This window comes from Silene latifolia, chromosome 7 (genome assembly GCF_048544455.1).
Source record: "Silene latifolia isolate original U9 population chromosome 7, ASM4854445v1, whole genome shotgun sequence".
NCBI lineage: Eukaryota > Viridiplantae > Streptophyta > Magnoliopsida > Caryophyllales > Caryophyllaceae > Silene > Silene latifolia.
In genome coordinates, this window is record NC_133532.1 from 55,290,637 (window position 1) to 55,309,755 (window position 19,119).

General features: G+C 37.6%; 2 protein-coding genes and 1 long non-coding RNA gene across 3 annotated transcripts; all 3 read left to right on the forward strand.

The window, feature by feature from the left end:
* Positions 1 to 291: 291 nt before the first annotated feature.
* On the forward strand, positions 292 to 3,073 carry LOC141592169 (salicylic acid-binding protein 2-like). Its single transcript, XM_074412762.1, is given in 5 exon segments — positions 292 to 607; positions 1,086 to 1,819; positions 2,137 to 2,189; positions 2,191 to 2,272; positions 2,606 to 3,073. Coding segments are annotated over 4 exon segments (762 nt in total). The 5' UTR covers positions 292 to 607; positions 1,086 to 1,447; the 3' UTR covers positions 2,861 to 3,073.
* Positions 3,074 to 3,262: 189 nt separating this feature from the next.
* On the forward strand, positions 3,263 to 4,955 carry LOC141592170 (uncharacterized). The gene is made up of 2 exons (XR_012521076.1): positions 3,263 to 3,370; positions 3,849 to 4,955. It is a non-coding gene; the product is annotated as an uncharacterized LOC141592170 (long non-coding RNA).
* A 1,965-nt stretch (positions 4,956 to 6,920) lies between these two features.
* Positions 6,921 to 12,723, forward strand: LOC141592172 (putative inactive chitinase-like protein LaCIC). Its single transcript, XM_074412765.1, has 5 exons — positions 6,921 to 7,441; positions 7,875 to 7,949; positions 8,692 to 8,770; positions 9,799 to 9,801; positions 12,330 to 12,723. The coding sequence occupies exons 1-5, from the start codon at positions 6,943 to 6,945 to the stop codon at positions 12,721 to 12,723; spliced, it is 1,050 nt and encodes a 349-aa protein (XP_074268866.1). The 5' UTR covers positions 6,921 to 6,942.
* Positions 12,724 to 19,119: the final 6,396 nt, after the last annotated feature.

Consider the following 19,119-nt stretch of genomic DNA (forward strand, 5'->3'; position numbering starts at 1 on the left):
GCTTCTGTCTTGCTTCAATTTCCTGAATTGGGGTTTAGGAGCTCAAAGGTATTTACTCCTTATGAGCGATTGTGTGTTCCATTATTATTATTATTGTTTTTGTTGTTGTTGTTGTTGTTGTTGTTATTTTTGTTCTTATTATTATTACTGAATTTTTCATTGTTTTTCGTTTAGGGTTTAGGAGCTCGGTAACAACCTTGTCTTCGAAGGTATGGCTTCTAATTATCTTTTGATTTGACCCATTTTTTTGACCGATGAGTTAAAGCATCTGTAGTGTTATTATTGCTTATTACTATTACAACACACATCACACACACCTTATGCTTTCTCTTCCCTCCCTTATTACTTGATGGCCAGCGAGGGAGCCACCAGCAGAGGCGGGGGCGGTAGCTACAGCTGCATCAAGAAGTAAGCCTCCTTGGAGAGAAAGGGAGAATAATCGTAAGAGAGAAAGATGAAGACAAGCTATTGCTGCTATAATATTTGCTGGTTTAAGAGCTCAAGGAAGCTATAGTCTCCCTAAACACTGTGAAATAATGAAGTTCTTAATGCTCTTTGTGCTGAAGTTGGTTGGATTGTTGAGCCTGATGGTACCACTTATCGCAAGGTAACCTTCCTTCTAACTACTTTTTTTCATGCAGATCTACCATATATGTTTCCGTGATTTGTTTACCTTTGATTAAAATACTGTTACAAAGGATAAATAAATGATTTAGACGGAGGGACTAAATCTTGCTGATTTAGTAAACCATTTTGATTCTGAATTAGTCGTCTTCGATTAGTGGTTGATTCAATTTTATAGACTTATAAAATAAGGATTTAATTGTCTGTCCATATATAGATATTTATTTGTATAGATATTTATTTGTCTGCCCATAAATCACTTTTTGATATGCTATAATTGTAATTTCTGCTGTTTGGATTTCAAAATAAAGTGTGTGATCAATGCTAATCATCAGCTCACAAGTCACACCCAATTGACTATATTAGATAACAGAATTGTGGTCACCGGGTTGAGCAATGTAGACAAAATGTTAGATGAAATAATGGTTTGTATGCTGCTAATTGTTCGTCGATTAATGCAGTGAATGAAGCGGCCTCTGCCAAAGATAGTGGCTACTTTCAAGAGCTTTGGTGCTTGTTCATCTATTTTGACCTCACCTCTCTCGGTTGAATTTGAAGGTGCTAAGCAGTTTGTAGTATGAGTGCTCTTCTTAGCGACTTCTTTTCCGAAATTTTGTTTACTCAAGTATTTGTGGTCAGACTTAAGGTACGATGCACGTGATCTAAACTAGATAGTTCCAATTAATTTATCAAATAACCCTATTTAGTCAAAAAAATCACCTACGGCATGTGAAGTGGACCTTATGGCCCATAGCCCCATACGGCCTATAAATAGAGGACATTTAACGTACCCTATATCCACAACTTGAGAACAATAACAAATATGTCAGGGGGAATCAGTGAGGAGCACTTTGTGTTAGTACATGGGGCATGTCATGGTGCATGGTGTTGGTACAAGCTTAAGCCCCTCCTACAAAATGCAGGGCACCGTGTCACTGCCCTCGACATGGCAGCCTGTGGCATCAACCCTACGAGGATTGAGGAGGTCCAGACCCTCCGCGACTATTCTGAACCGTTGATCGAGTTCCCTGCAGCACAACCTGAAGATCAGAAGGTTATACTTGTTGGGCATAGTCTCGGTGGCCTCAGTTTGTCAATTGCAATGGAAATGTTTCCTGAAAAGATTGAAATTGCTGTTTTTTTGGCTGCTTTCATGCCTGATGATCAGCACACCCCTTTTTTTATTTTCGACAAGGTACCTACGACTTCTAAAATCTAAATGCGTCCTTTTTTTCCGTCTATATTTCGAAATGGAGAATGTCAATACTGTCAGATGTTTGATAGAATGATAATTGTGTGCGTTCACCTTTTCTTTCATGTAAAACAGTAAAGGTGAATTATACCTTATGTTATTACAAGAGACGGTCTCTCCCTAAGCTTATTTTAAGACATTGGATGTAATTGGTGATTATTATTTGTCTTTTTTCTTTCATGAGACGGTCTTTTGTGATAGTTGCATGCCATATTGTTTGTGAAAGCTAAACTTTTCATTTTTTGTAACCATTGGCGAAGTTTGCTGAAGTGAATTCGGAAGGAGATTTCTGGCTTGATACGAGTTCGAAAACTCGGGTGATCCAAGGAGACGCGGACCACAATGTTATTTGGCTCAAAGTTCTTGTCCAAGATGTATCACTTGTCGCCCCGTGAGGTATTGTAATCTCACTTCCTCTTCACAATAAATATTAGGCGACACCAATTTTAAATAAAGTATAAACGAGCCTAAATGAGCTTGTGATTCGGGCCATTTTCAACTTGCGCTTAGCTCATTTTAGGTTAAGCTCAGCTGTGACTCAAGTAGAAGATCCAGTTCAGCTTATTCACATCCCTTTTTTTTAAGTTTTTAACACCTAACATTGCTATTTGGTGAATGTTTAGAATTAGGAGTCCTTAAAAGGTAGTCGTATGATTTTTGAAAAGAAGTAAATAAAAATCTGACTGTTTTACAAAATTGGTGATGACTTTGCATATGATGTACGTCAAGGATTTGGAGCTGATTATGATGTTGAAAAGGCCATCATCCATGTTCTCCCATGATTTATGGAAGCCGGAGACGAAATTGTCCGAGGATAAATATGGATCAGTGAAGAGAGTTTACTTGGTATGTACAGAAGACCAAGCCATCATCCAAGTATATCAGCGATGGTTGGCTAATAACAGTGGTGTAGTGGAGGTTGAAGAGCTTGAAGGAGCAGATCATATGCCTATGTTTTGCATGCCACAGGAGCTGTGTGACTGACTGCCTTATCAAGATTGCAAATAACTGATGCTGCCCAAATATATTATCAGGGCTACAGATTACTGATTTAATAATAAGACGACATTTCTACCTATGTAGCTTTGAGGGATTTTTAAATGTCCAACTCGTGCTTCTGTTGTTAGCTTTTCGGGAGAACCGAGCTTCCCCCATGCTTAACAATTTGACGCATAGGTTATTTCGGGCACATTAGTGATCTAAGGAGCAGGTTTGCTACTTTCCATTTGCAAATGTACATCTCTTATGAATTGAAGTAGTTCATTTCAGATATTGTACATGACATGATTGTTATATGAGGCAATCGAATGCCTGGGATTCCCACAGTAATACGCCATCTTTTCACCCCTAATTTTATCTCTTTTATTATTGTTGTACAATCATGTTTCGAATTGCTCGTGGTTGACATTAATTGTGAAGCCTTCTAATTCTTGTTTTAAAATTTTCAGGGGCATACATGGGCCAGCAACTACATAGTAATATGCCACGTTCCAGGTAAAATATTATTTTTGACATTTAGGTAACTTGTATCACATCAAAGATCCATGGGTTAGGTAACTTGTATCACATCAAAGATCCATGGGTTGGGTAACTTGTACTACACAGTAATATGCCACCTTCCAGTTAAACGCTGTTGGGTAACTTGTACTACTTTGGAATTTCTTTGATTCAATCGAGTCATTTGTCTTTAACTAAGCTCAGTACAATACAACTCAAGTAATGACAATAAGTTTCACGTGGTATACAAGTTTTAGAGTTAGATTAGGGTGGTTACTTATCCAAATTATTCCAATATATCATTAAAAGATAAGCAAAGATACCTTACAGATTGTAGGTGTACAGACAATGGAAGTGCCTTACTATGTTTGTTTGATTGTAATAGTTTTAATTTAGTTACATGGGCATATATGTGGATATAATGATTTGAACAATTACATTTCGGGACTGAAATTGAGAAGATGGCATTATGTAGGGCTGTAGGCGATGAGAGGCCTGGAAAGGTGTGACGAGGCATGCTGCCCGGAGCAACGAAAACCAATTTCTTAGGTATTGCACTTGAGTTTTTATTATTTACAAAATGTTTTGACTCAATTTCTAAGTGAAGCATGGTCGCGTTTTTTAATTGGTCTCAAATTCTGTCATTTGCAATAGTCAGTTGCGTTATGACGCGTTGCCTGCAGTTTCTGTCCTTTTTAGTACTTTTACCGGTTTTGTTATACTTCCAGGGTTTAGATTGGTCTTTTTAATGGGTTTAGATTGGTCTTTTCAATGGGTTTAATTTTGTTGTGTGTGTTTTTTGTTTAAAATTTTATTGAGTGTTTGCCAACTTGTACCTTACACTCTACTGCAAAATGCAAAATTTTAAGATTGAGGAATGACTTACTGATGCATAGAATTAGCCGACAGGGTTGAGGGTTTGGGTGAATGAAATGCATCTGAGAATTGAGATCGTATCCTAATACTTTTGTCAGACCTATTAAATGACTAAACAAGGATTTCAGTTGGACTCACATCTGAGATCGTATCTTACTACTCCACAAGACTCGCTGATTTTCCTTTAGAGTTCTGTTAGTTTGTATGTGTTTTGTAGACCACACAAATTTTAGTTTCTGAAATATAATTTATGACTTTGAACTTGTAACATGATCCGGAGCAAAAAGAGGAAATTGTAAAGAGGTTGCAAGCGAGGAAGCAAATGTGCGGTATGACGGGAAATGGTGTCAATGATGCTCCTACTCTTAAGAAAGCTGATATTGGGATAGCAGTCGCTGCTGCAAGAGACGCTGCTTGCAGTGCTTCTAAATTCGTCTTCACTGAGCCTGGTCTAGATGTTATTATTAGTGTTGTTTTAACCAACCAAGTAATCTTCCAGAGAATGAAAAATTACACGGTAAGTTATCTGACGACAGAATATGATGGTATAGCTGTATGTGTGTGCTATGCAAGGGCACTAGGAGACGGATTTTCAATGTAATGGATGTAGCGGATGATTAGTAACATGTATGACTACTAGACAAGCCCTACATTTTGTGTATAAGTGTATCTTTCCTGCAAAGCTATGTTTTACTCCTTACATGTATTCCTCACTTTGTCCCGTCTGAATCCTATCTAGACCGTATCATCCTACCTTTATTATGTCTTTCCAGTGCTGCACACTACTTCCAGATTTGTGACCCAACTGTACTCTAGGATTTTGTGTGCCTAAGATGGTGGCGTAATGCTACCGATGTATGTTAAATGGTAGGGGCTAGCTTGGTAAAGTAATTAACATGCTATTCTAAGGCCAGACACACGTTACCGACACGGAAGGCACACGTTACCTACACGGAAATCCTGTTGGTCTCTTGTTAGCGGTTAATCAAATTGGGGCTCCGCGCCCGGGAGGGCGCGGCGCAACAACTAGTAAAAGACAAAAGAAAACAATTAAGTAGGACAAATGGAGTACTATACTAATACTAATATGCTTTTGAAAGGCCAAGCATGGTGTGAGGGTCATCTTCGAAACAATTAGTCTTGTTATAGACGGGTATAACCGTCTATTGCTATAAACAAGTTAAATATAATGAAAATGGTGACATTTTTGCCCCCATCACCCCCACTTGTTGTTTGTCTTATTTAAAAAGTGGTATTATATTTGGCCCGTCTTTCATTATAGATGGATAATGTCCGTCTATAATGAGAATTTGTGTGCGAAATTGAATAGTAGTATTATTACTGCTTATAATTTAATATATCTTCAAAACCATTATTATCTTGTTCGATCGATGTATATGCATGGCACGATAGATAAAAGAATACTACTTTATGATATATAGTGATCACTTCATGTTTATAAGTGCCTTTTTTCTAAAAGTGATCAATTTATAAGAATAATATGTAATTACTTATTAATATAAATTACTTTATATCATAAAATAATCACTTTTTATATTATCCCAACATACAATAATCTCCTAAGGATAGTGATAGGGCGCCGCCGGGTGACGCTCAAATTGGGTGCCACCCTCTCACAACAATTGTTTATTGAAGGGGTCCCCACTCACCCCATGTGAGAGGGTGGCGCCCAAATTGAGTGTCCGTTGTTCAAGAGCGAGATCTTCAAGCCAAACGTGCATGTAAAAAAGAAAACGTGCATGATGTCGATAAAATATGTAAAAAATAGCTAAAACTCCCATACTCTTTTTTTTTTTTTTTTTTTTTTTTGGAAAGAAGGAACAATATTATAAATCATAGAAAGAGTTCACAAAAGAGCTAGGGAGGGGGGTCAGGGGAAAGGGGGGTACAAATAAGAGCCAAGTCCGAAGAGTACAAAGCAGATACAAAAGGCGGAACAGTGCCCCAATCAAAAAAACCATTGCTAGAGTTTGTATCCTTCAGCGCAAATTTGGAGATAGCGTCTGCAACTCGATTTGTACACCGTCTTTCAAAGGTGAGTTTCACAGTAGGTGAGGCTTTTAGACGTTCCCTACACTCCAAAACAATATTAGTGTACGGCCCGCACGGGCAACTATGACCCAAAATAGCATTAACAGCAAGAATACAATCCGAGCTAATAATAAAATTTCCAAGGTTGCTAACCGCAAACACGAGACCCTCTCTGATCGCAAGTAGCTCAGCAATAAAGGGGTTGTGGGTTAAAATCTTGGAAGACCAACCTCTAATCCAAACACCCAAATGACAACGGGAAACACAACTAAGACCGGCCAAGGAGGAGGAGGGAGAGAAAGCCGCATCGACATTGATCTTGGACCAATAACGCGGGGGAGGGGCCCAACGGTTTGGGTAGAGATTAGGTGGGGTTAAGACACTACTAGAATTAAAAGTATGAGCCTGGTCAGGGGGCATGTTTGGATGGTAGGTAGTTTGAGCTGAGGTCCATTGGGAGGCGAGAGAGGAGGCTAAAGAAACCCAATTGGAATCGGTAGGCGGAGCGGTACCTGAGAAAATGAAGTCATTGCGCCGAAGCCACAATCGCCACACAAGGAAAACTCCCATACTCATTACCCTATAAATTCAGGCTTATTTACTCTCCTTTTCATCACAACTCAACCAAACAAAAAAAAAACATGAAAAACAAAACAAGCCTAAAACTAGCAGCTACTTACTCCCTTCTCTTCATCCTCCTATCGTTAGCAAGTAGTGCAGTAGCCCAACAATGTGGCTCCCAAGCAGGGGGTGCCCTATGTCCTGGGGGACATTGCTGTAGTAAATGGGGATATTGTGGTAGTACGCCTGAACACTGTGGTGAAGGTTGTCAAAGCCAATGTGTTACACCGTCACCGCCTCCACCATCCCCACCTCCACCACCACCGTTACCACCGTCACCTCCCCCGCCTCCTTGCGAGGAGGCGGAGGGTGAGCTTACTGACATAATAAATGAGGATTTGTTTAATCAAATGTTGTTGCAACGGAATAACCCTGCTTGCCCTGCTAGAGGGTTTTATACCTTTGATGCATTTGTTGACGCTGCCAGGTATTTTCCTTGTTTTGGAACTGTTGGTGACGAGGAAACCAGGAAGCGGGAAGTTGCTTCTTTTCTTGCTCAGACTTCTCATGAGACTACTGGTTTGTTCTCCTTTTACTTTTACTATCACTTCAAAAATATTTAAAAAAATGGGAAGAAAATAAAAATACAGAAATACTCAATAAATAAATATCAATAGTCGACTGAGACGAAGGACAAAATCTATTTACACATTTCTTTAAATGTCCATCTATATTCTTCGTCGTTCTTTTGGAAGCCATACATTTTCTTAAGATTTTATCAAGCCCTATATAATAGAAAAACTAGTAATTTTTGTTTTATAAGGTACTTGAAAGTGGACATTTAGCTAGCAAATTAGACTCTAAAAAGTTTGGACCCAGTTCCAAGAACTTTTTAAACTTGCTATTAGATGGCCTGGGCTATTAGGCTTCAACTAAAAGTTTAATTTTGCTAAAAGGAAAACCAAATTACTTTTAGTGAATAGCAGTCTAAAAAATCAATATTGATTTGCAGGTGGATGGGATAGTGCACCAGATGGACGATTCGCCTGGGGTTACTGTTTCAAGGCAGAAGTTGGAGCCACAAACGAATTTTTTTCCAAAATGGAGTTTAATAATAAAGAATTTAAGGAAATGGGGTGGTTTTGAAACTAATTACCCAAAATGGGTCTACGTAGGTTCGGTTTTGGCGATGCTAGGTTCAGGATTAAGGTCGCTGGGCGGGAAAGCGATTTCAGGTCAAAACGCCCTGCCCCACAGCGACTTGGTGTTTGCAAAAAAAAAAAAAAAAGAAAGAAAAAAAAAACGCAAGGTGGGGTTCATGGGAATTGAACCAGCGATTAAAAACCTTCAATTTATAGTTCACACTCTAACCAAAACATCAAGCATAGTTTAATGATTTATTAGTGCATTTAAAAGTAAATATTTAATATTAAGACTATAAATGTATTTTGGGACTTGAACAATAATTACTCAATATTTACTTTCAGCACTTCATTTAAACAATTAAGTTTGCTTGGAGTGGTGGTTTGGTGCATAGACTAGTTGTAGTTTTGTGGGAGGTCCTATGTTCGAATCCATTTAACAGCGTTTTTTTTTTTTTTTTTTTTTTTTTTTTTTTTTTTTTTTTTTTTGGCAAACACCCAAGTCGCTGTGGAGGAGGGCGTTTTGACCTGAAATCGCTCTCCCACTCAGCGACCTTAATCCTGAACCTAGCATCGCCAAAACCGAGCCTACGTGGACCCATTTTGGGTAATTAGTTTCAAAGTGACCCCATTTCGTTAAATTCTTTGTTATTAAACTCCATTTTGGAAAAAAATTCGCCACAAACCCATACTGTGAGCCTTCGACACAATGGCCCTGCGTCGAAGGAAAGAAATACTATGGTCGTGGACCTATACAACTTTCCTAGTATGTATTCTCCCACCTTGTCTATTCCTTACAGAGGACTCTTCAATATTTAAGGACAATTGTTAAGATAAATGCAAGTATGTTATATAGGGTGAGTAACCCTAACAATCGATAATAAACACAAAATTAATCTACAATCGGGTTGTATTGGTTTGAATGTGGTGATATTGAACTCAAAACCATAGCATAACACAAACTTAATCTACAACTTTTATAGTACAATACTCTTTACTAATTTTTTGTGATTGCGATATGAAACATGCATGCAGCAATCAATCAATGTATATATATAAAAGAGGCTTTTTTCAGGCAACGGGAGCGACTCCAAGTTTTTTAAAACACTTCAAATTAAAATAAAATTAATTATAAAGATAAATCTAAAAGATAAGTTTGATAAATATGTTTGTATATACCGTATTATCTACTACGGAGTATCTAACATTAATAATTCCAAAAACCTATAATACATCAAACTCTACAATAATAGCCTCCCCAAGTTTCACTTTATGTCTCATATTTGACGTCAATATTCTTCTTTACTTTTTAGTTAATATATTATTGTTTACCCTTTATCATTATCATGCATGGAAATTTCGACTGAAAAAAAAAATCATGCATGTAAATCTATGCTTTATTTTAATTATTTTTGATATAGTATATACTCCATAGTTACATTATACTCCCTCCGTCCCGGTCAATTGTTGTCCTTTGGTTTTGGCACAAAGACCAAGGAAAGAGGAGGGGGCCCAATTACTAGATGACAAGTGGAACAAATGAAGTGTGAATGATCAAATTGCTCATTTAGTTCATTCTTAAAATAGAAAGGACAACAAATGATTGAGACACCCCAAAATGGAAAAGGACAACAAATGACCGGGACAGAGGGAGTACTAACTAACCAACATGTAATTTGTGTTGCTACTCATATATTGGTTTTTTTATATTGTTACACAGGAACCTAACTTCATTGCAATTCTTTTGGAATTTGTTATCATGAAGAACCCTACATCCCTTTCTCCTTGATCAAGTAAGTGATCATAGTTATTATCGTTTCACTTTCTATTTTATTTTGAGGCAAACATTCTTTTAGTTTTTATTAATGGTTCGTCGTCATTTGGTATCTAATTATGCTATTTATGTATTCATAGAAAGACGATTCAACAATAACGGTCATCAAGAAGAATGCTCTTGAGCCTTTATAAACCATGGAGACAAGGTAATCAATTATAAGTATCATGCCATATACTCTATATGAATTATGGGTTGCCATTGACGTAAAGAATCGGGTAACAAATTACATATTTAACATGTATATATGTTGATTGAAAACCAAAAAACTAATAGAGACGGTCTTTTTATTATACAACTAATTCATCGAGATACCATTTTTTATATACTTTTTTAATTATATGTACCCTTTTTATTAATTTTTTTGAATCTGTATAGGTTTCCTCCGAAGAAGCGAAAACAAAGTGCTACGCCAGATTTAATTTTTCTATACCTTTTTAAATATATGTACCCCTTTTATTATTATTTTTTGAATGTGTATAGTTTTTCTCCAAAGAAGCGAAAACAAGTGTAGCGCAATAAACTTTGGTAAAATAGAGACGGAGATATTACTAAGAAATATCAAAAATCTATCAAATTGAGTTATTATTATGGTAGAATTTCAGACGTGTTGATTTTTTTATTCAGGATCTTAACAAATTAAGCCAACCACCTTTGGACTCCAGTTGTTAAATTTTTGAGACACAAATTCTCATTATAGACGGACACTATCCGTCTATACGAATAGACGGATACCATTTCCCTTCACAAAATACCCATTTGTCATAAAGTGGAAAGCATATGGGGGGTGCCCCACCTTGTCCTCCTACCCATTTTATTAGAGGTCTTTACCCGTCTGTTTGCCCCACCCGTCTATACCAAGAGCTATTGTGAGTCACAATATGCCATACGGAGCAAATAAGGTTGATTATCATGGTAGAAATGACACATGGAAAGTAGTGGGTGCATATAAAAACGGGTGATATAATCATATTGTTTTTATTATTAGACCTGAGAAATAGGAAATTAAAGACATACACGGAGCATTCTAAATAATCATATGCCGATAATAAAATTAATATAGGGTTTTTCTATCATGTACCCAATGGGCACATGTTAAGGAGCCATTTAATGAAATAACTACACCAATATCTCATGAGAATTTAAATTATAAAGCCATAATTACCAAATTGGTAATTATTTTCTTAAATGACTCTTTAACATGTGTCCATTGGACATAGGATAGAAAAACCCAACATATAAAGCTCATAGGTAAGTGAAATAAGATGATATGATATTGGTTACGCTTTGAGAAAATAACAATCACATTGGTATTGTATCCATACCAAACCGAAACTCATATTGTCTATTGTGTGTGACACACTGACACTCCTAGAAATATGTTTTTATTATTTTTTTCCATTTAGTTTCCTAAAAGGAATCGGTAAGCAAATTATCAAACTACCCATAAATGACCTTCCCGATAAAGAAAGGTAAATATATGAATGGAGCCCTAAAAGAAATCAGTAAATAAATGATTGTTACATAAAGAGAAAATTGTTGATTACATCCTTTTAAAAATCTTTTTTTGAAAATTACAGCCTTATAATTTTTTTTTTGAAAATTAGTTTTTATAAGGCTGTAATCAACAATTTTCTCTTACATAAAATAAAATGCATGTGTAACCAAAACTCAACCATAGAAGTTGTATAGAGAAAAAGCTAGGACTCCCACATTATTATGTGTGTTTGAGTTTAACTAGAATTTAAATACTTCTCACTCAAAAACAAAAATTTAAATATTTCAATTTCAAATAAATTGCAAATATGTGGGTATAATAAGATAAATACAAGGTGTTTGTGATAAATATTACATTTAAAATGACAGTGGTGTAGGCAGATTACTTTTGTCGTTTGCTTTTCGCGTTCGATCGTCATGACACAAGCATTCATCCGCATAACGTTGGGGTTGTCTAATGCTCTATTGCTATCAAAGATGCATGTAAAGTTATTAGACCTATCTAATTATTGCATTTCTCACTTTTAAAATATTTTAGATTTTAATCATTTTTACAAACTTTTCATTAACCAGTCTCAAGGCATGAAATATTCGGCCCACGCTCCTAATGTTTTTTCAGCAACCAAACAATGATACTCCGTATTTGTTTACTGATTAGGTATAATTGATAGATTATAATCACATTAAAAATTCTTGGAATTTCATACCCATATTTTTGACTCCATTCTACATAATATCACACTATTATTATTCCCAATTTCCGGATGGAACCAAATAAATACAAATAAGGGTGTGATTCTAACTCCATAGCTACATGCATTACACTTCATTTAAATCCATTTCAATTATTTTAACAAAATGACCCTAAAGTCGAGAGTTATTCTATGAAAAAATATTTATATTTTCCAGATGAAAAAACTTCCATTTATTTACCAGCTCACTTAAAAATAAAACACTATTTAGTTACTGTGCAACGCACGGGCAAGAAATCTAGTTACAACTATGGACAGGCTGGAGAAGCATTAGGATTAGACCTACTAAGTAACCCGGATCTAGTAGAAACGGATCCCACCGTTTCATTTAAGACAGCACTATGGTTTTGGATGACAGCTCAACCACCAAAGCCATCTTGTCATGTAGTTATGATCGGTCAGTGGCAACCAACGCCCGCTGATGAAGCTGGTGGCCGAGCTGCAGGATATGGTCTACTTACTAATATAATCAATGGTGGTCTCGAATGTAATATTCCAACACCTGACCCACGTGTTGAGGATCGAATCGGGTTTTACAAGAGGTACTGTGATATCTTTGGTATTGGCTATGGCGAGAACCTTGATTGCTACAATCAAAGGCCTTTTAATTGGGGCAGTTCCTGGAGTATTATGTAAGGATGATTCATTGATCGTTAAAATGGGTTTGTTATCGTGTAGTACTCCTGTGTTTTATGCCACGTTATGTGAGCCTAAGCCTACTGAAGACGTAGTAATATACTCGTAGTATGGATTGAATAAAAAAGTTGTAGAAGCTAAGTATCAATGTTGCATCGTCAATGTTGATTTCACTTAAATGATACTCCGTAAAAAGAAGTACATTTATGTTTCTCTTTGTAATCTGATACTAGGAGTCAAGCAATTCAATTAAGTGTCTATTTAAAAAATTTAAACTTAATAAAAGCTTCTTTGAAAACTCAAGATAATTAATTAAACTGATTTAACAATATTTAAAGTTCCAGGATTTGATACTTAGAACTATCAAGTTAAAAGTAAACAATCTCAAATTCTGCTCAGTGTATGTAACAGTGAAATGGAATATAAATCGTTTCAACATAGATCATAATATCAATATTCATCTTGTAAAACCGTCGCAACACAATAACACAACTCATACAATTGCATAGAGAACATTAAACAAGTTGAGTGGCAGATGCTACGGTTAGACTCGGTGTATAGAATCTTCTATACACCACCATTTTTACATACGCATTTTACTCTTTCACATACGTTTTTTTACAATTTTACCCTTGTCATTTTTTTCCCTCCCTGACCTAATTGATTTGTTTCCATCTCTCTCCCCCCACCTCCGGCAATCCACCTTCCCGCTGTTGGAAAATATTCTGATTTAAGAATTATTTAATAAGTTTTAATATTTGAGTAATTATATTAAATATGGTTTATTAGTTTTTATCCTCCATTTATTTCCGTAGTTAATTATTTAATAAGTTGTCTGAAGTCTGTTTAGGAAATTATTAGGGTTTCCTAATATTCTTCCCTTCTGCCGGTGGACGTAGCTAACAAATTGTTAGTGAACCACGTAAATCTGTTGTCTTTTTCACGTTCTTTATTTATCTTTCTTACATCCGTTATAACATGCATATTGATATTCCGAAGGCACATGAAGGACACGGACTTCGCCAATCTTGACCTTGTCACGTACGAAATGTATGTCTATCACAACATGTTTTGTTCGTTGATGCTGAACGGGGTTGCCGGAAAGATAGACCGCTGAAATGTTATCACAAAATACGATAGTAGACCGCTTAAGAGGCATATGGAGTTCAAGCAGAAGATTGCGGAGCCAGCTAGTTTCAGCTCCGGCGTTAGCAATACCGCGATATTCGGCTTCGGCACTAGACTTAGAAATTGTAGCTTGTCGTTTCGATGACCAGGAAACAAAATTATCACCTAAAAATACACAGTACCCGGATGTCGAACGACATGAGTCGGGGCAGCCAACCCAGTCGGCGTCAGAGTATGCAGTGAGAGCATGGGACCGACATGGATGCAATGTGAGACCATGATCAAGAGTGCCCTGAATATAACGGATTATCCGTTTTAAAAACTGAAGGTGTGGCGCTCGTGGATCATGCATGAACAAACAAACTTGTTGTACCGCGTATGCGATATCAGGGCGAGTGATAGTGAGGTATTGCAGTGGTCCGGCTAAACTTCGATATAACGCGGGGTCATCAACAGGGGGACCTGATGTTGCACTTAATTTTGAACTGGGGTCTACTGGAGTTGTGCTTGGCTTGCAAGCAGTCATGCTAGCACGTTTAACAATATCCATGGTATATTGAGTTTGAGATAAAAACAAACCATGAGAAGACCTAGTAACTTTGATGCCCAAAAAATGATGCATAACGCCTAGATAAGTCCTAGCAAACTCAGTGACGAGGCGTTTGATAATGGCTTGAAGAAGGGCAGTATCGGATGCGGTTATGACGATATCATCGACATAGAGCAGGAGGTAAGCAGTGGCTTTGGCCGTCTTGAGTATAAACAACGAAGACAAAATAAATGTGGAAAACCGATGATACCAGGCCCTAGGAGCCTGCTTTAAACCATAAAGGGACTTACAAAGTTTACACACGTGATGAGGAGCAGAGGGGTCCACAAAACCCGGAGGTTGATGCATATATACCGTTTCATCCAAATTCCCGTGTAAGAATGCATTTTTGACATCTAATTGATGAATGGGCTATGATTTGGAGACGGCGAGACTGAGGACGATACGAATAGTGGTAGGCTTGACCACTGGACTAAAGGTTTCATCACAGTCTATTCCAATTTGTTGTGTCTTGCCATTAGCGACAAGACGAGCTTTGTACCGTTGAAGAGAGCCATCGGCATGAAATTTGTGTCGAAACAACCACATACAACGAATAATGGGCGCATCATGAGGACGAGGGACCAAGTCCCAAGTATGATTGTTCCGTAACGCGGTAAATTCGTCTTGCATTGCTAGTTGCCAGTTACGATCCTCAAGGGCACTTTTGGGTGATTTGGGAACGGAGGAGACCGTGGTGGATGTGGTAAGAGCCTTGAGTTTGAAAATTCCATGCATGGCTCGGGTGGACATAGAGTGAGTGGGGATAGGTGGGGGTGGTCGAGAACGAGGTGGTGGTGGTGGTGATGGTGGGGATGGGGAAGGGGCGGAAGCTGGAGTGGTGGTGAGGGTTGGAGAAGAAGCAGGGGGGTTAGTGACAGGAGTAGTCACGGGTGAGGGAGGGTTGGGTGTTCGTGGTGAGGTGTCGAGAGGAGTGGGGTCAGGAGAACGAGGGGAGGTGGGTGCGCGTGGTGTGATGTCGAGGGCAGAGGGGTCAGGTGCGGTAATAGAGTGGAGAAGCAGGGGGTTATTGTCATCGGGGGAGGAGTGGAGGAAGGTGTAATTGTGAGGAGTACCCGCAAAAGGAAAGCACGATTCATCAAAAATAACATGACGAGAAATTAAGACACGACCCGTTTTAAGATCAAGGTAACGATATCCACGCTGATTTGGAGGGTAGCCGATGAACACACATTGGACAGAACGAGATGATAGTTTATGAGGCATGGTGGCTGACATATTAGGGTAGCATGCGCACCCGAAGACGCGAAGATGATCATAGGAGGGATGTTTGAGGTAGAGGGCGGAAGTGGGAGTTTGAAATTGAAGAGCGGAAGTAGGGAGTATATTATGTAGGTGAGTGGCGGAATGGAGGGCATCGACCCAATATGCAGGGGGTAAGGAGCCATGGTGAAGAAGGGTGAGCATAATAGCATTCAGTCGTTTAATCATATGCTCGGATTTTTCATTTTGGGGCGATGTATGGGGACATGAGAAACGAAAGGTAAGGCCGTTTTTGTGGGAAAAATCATGAAATTTATTGTTGTCAAACTCGCGACCCATGTCACAGTGAAATGTTTTAATTTTACGATTGAATTGAGTGAGCACGAGTTGATTAAATTGAAGGAATTTTTCGAACACGTACTTGTGATTTAAATTTGAGGGGATAAACTCAAACAAATTGCGTGAAATTATCGACTAGAACCATGTAATACTTAAACTCAGATTTGCTTAAAATTGGTGACGTCCAAAGATCACTGTGTATTATATCAAACGGGGCAATTGTTTGTGAATTGGAATCATGAAATGGTAATCTAGAGCTTTTACTAATTTGACAGGAAGCACAAATATTAAAAGCTGAAATTTTATTACAAGCAATGTTTTTATTTGAAGGTAATAAACGCAAAATGGAAGACCCGGGATGGTCAAGACGAGAATGCCATGTGTCGTGGCTTTGGGCGAGGAAAGCTTGAGGCGAGGAAGAGGTTGGGTTTGACGGCTTTGGCAACGAATTTTATTACAAGCAATGTCTTTAGAATATTATATCCTAGTTTATAATATTCTAAAGAAGGATAGAATACAACTAACTAAGGAGACTAAGTATACACACAATATTTACAAAATATTTCGTTGACTAACAGGTTGTCGTATCTTGGGAGAGGAACGCACTATTTGTTAACCAGTGCAGTGGAGGCGTTATCTCTCTTAGGAAAGCGCCTAGCGCGATTCGATCCAGGCTACATCTTTCTTCTCTACTCTATTTTATATTATTATTCTTTTATTTACGTCATTTATATTATTGTATATTGTTGTAATATTATTTACGGTAATATTGCTCCACCTTTTCTAACAATATGATTGTTGGAAAATATTCTGATTTAAAAATTATTTAATAAGTTTTAATATTTGAGTAATTAATACTTATATTAAATATGGTTTATTAGTTTTTATCCTCCATTTATTTCCGTAGTTAATGATTTTTATATGACGGTGGTCAATCACATTTATGTTGGTGATCTAATGAGTGATTAGTATCACTATTATTACATTTGTCCGTTTTCGATATTGCATTTATGTTGGGTTTATAATTATCTTTACAAATGGTGTGATCTTGGTCTTTATTCACCTTAATTAGTTTTGACCATCTTATCAATTATTCAATATATATGAGGATCTTTGTTCTTCAGCGTATATTGCTTTTGAAGCTACATGAAATCATGCGAGTAGACGAATACAAAGATTAAGAACATCTTATTATTATCATTATTATAATATTCATAAAAGTTATTTTTATCATATAATATTATTATTGAGCATCGGGCGATCATCGGTTCGGGGGCTCCTCTTGCTGCTACCGAAAGAGTCCAACGGGTTGTGTCAATAATCGTAATCCCTCAAAAGGGTTTGATCTGCTATCATTCATATTTATATTCAAAGATACAACCACAATCCTAATTACAATGCTATAAACTAGGATATAATATTCTAAAGAAGGATAGAATACAACTAACTAAGAAGACTAAGTATACACACAATATTTACAAAATATTTCGTTGACTAACACCCCCCCGCAGTTGGAGCGGCATTAGGAAGAACGCTTAAACTGGTTCGAAACCGAGTAAATAAATGACGAGGCAGGCCTTTTGTAAATATATCTGTATTGTTGTGCGGAAGCGTGAATATCCCGTGTTGGGCCTCTGCTGCATATGTGTCCACAACCCATAATAGTACGATATTGTCCGCTTTGGGCCAAGCTCTCACGGATTTACTCTTGGGCTCCTTCCCAAAAAGCCTCGTATTATTATATTTTCTGGACACTTATAAAGATGATCTTCTAACACGGGATATTCACGCTTCCGCATAACAAACTGGTATCAGAGCCAGATTTATCTGGGCTCCTGAATTGGTAAGAAAGATGTCTGGGATGAGCGTGAAGATTGATAAATTCACGGGGAGGAATAGTTTTAGTCTATGGCAAATCAAGATGCGGGCTTTGTTGAAACAACAAGGGTTGTGGGCGCCGCTTGTGAAGAAGGCGGCAGAACCCGTCACCGCTGAGATGGTTGTTCTGGAGGAGAAGGCACATTCAACAATTATGTTGTGTCTTGCTGATGATGTTATTATTGAAATCGCGGAGGAGCAATCTGCGCAAGGTCTGTGGTCAAAGCTTGAGAGTCTTTATATGACGAAGTCTTTAACCAATAAGTTGCTTCTGAAGCAACGTCTATTCAGTCAAAAAATGCAGGAAGGTACTTCTCTCCGAGATCACTTAGATCGGTTAAACATAATTTTATTAGAATTGCGTAATATTGATGTTAAAGTTGAGGATGAGAATGCCGCATTAATTCTGTTAGTATCTTTGCCTTTGTCGTATGAGAATTTTGTGCAATCTTTCATTGTTGGTAAAGATACTGTGTCTCTAGAAGATGTTAGATCGTCTCTTCATACTAGAGAATTGCGCCATAAGGCGGCTGGTACGGTTACAGATAATCAGGCCGCAGGTTTAATAGTTAGCGGGGGTTATGGACAGGGAAATTCTGGGAAGAAAAATTATAAGAAGCCGTCTTATTATGGTTCTTCTAATTCTGTTGGTACCTCTGGTACATCTGATTTTAAGGGTCCTAAACCTACTGATATTTGTAACTACTGTAAAGGAAAGGGGCATTAGAAATTTGATTGTTCCAAGAAAAATAAACAGGACAAAGCACCAGATACAGCTGCAATAGCAGATACCAATTCTGAAGGTGATTATGCTCTAGTTGCTGAAAAATACACGCATCCTAATGATGCGTGGATCCTGGATTCGAGAGCAACCTATCACATATGTCCGCGCCGGGAGTGGTTTACAACCTACAAGCAAATAGATGGTGGCAATATTTCTATGGCTAATGGTTCTATTTGTAAGACAGTTGGAATTGGCTCAATTAAACTACGGACACAAGATGGTAAATTCTGCACATTGAACGAGGTTAGACATGTTCCGCTGATGACGATGAATCTGATTTCCTTAAGTGTGTTGGACAGTAAAGGTTTCAGTTTTCATGGTGAAGGTGGAGTTCTGAAAGTCTACAAGGGTTCGAATGTGATTCTTAAAGGTGTTAAGTGTGATACCTTGTATTGTTTTCAAGGTTCTACGCTGTCAGGTTCTGTTTCTGTTTCGCATAGCAAGTTCCAACGCT

Coding starts and splice junctions, on each gene's coding strand:
- LOC141592172 (XM_074412765.1), top strand. CDS start 6,943: ATGAAAAACAAAACAAGCCTAAAACTAGCAGCTACTTACTCCCTTCTC. Junction 7,442..7,874: donor GACTTCTCATGAGACTACTG/GTTTGTTCTCCT, acceptor ATTGATTTGCAG/GTGGATGGGATAGTGCACCA. Junction 7,950..8,691: donor AGAAGTTGGAGCCACAAACG/AATTTTTTTCCA, acceptor TCGCCACAAACC/CATACTGTGAGCCTTCGACA.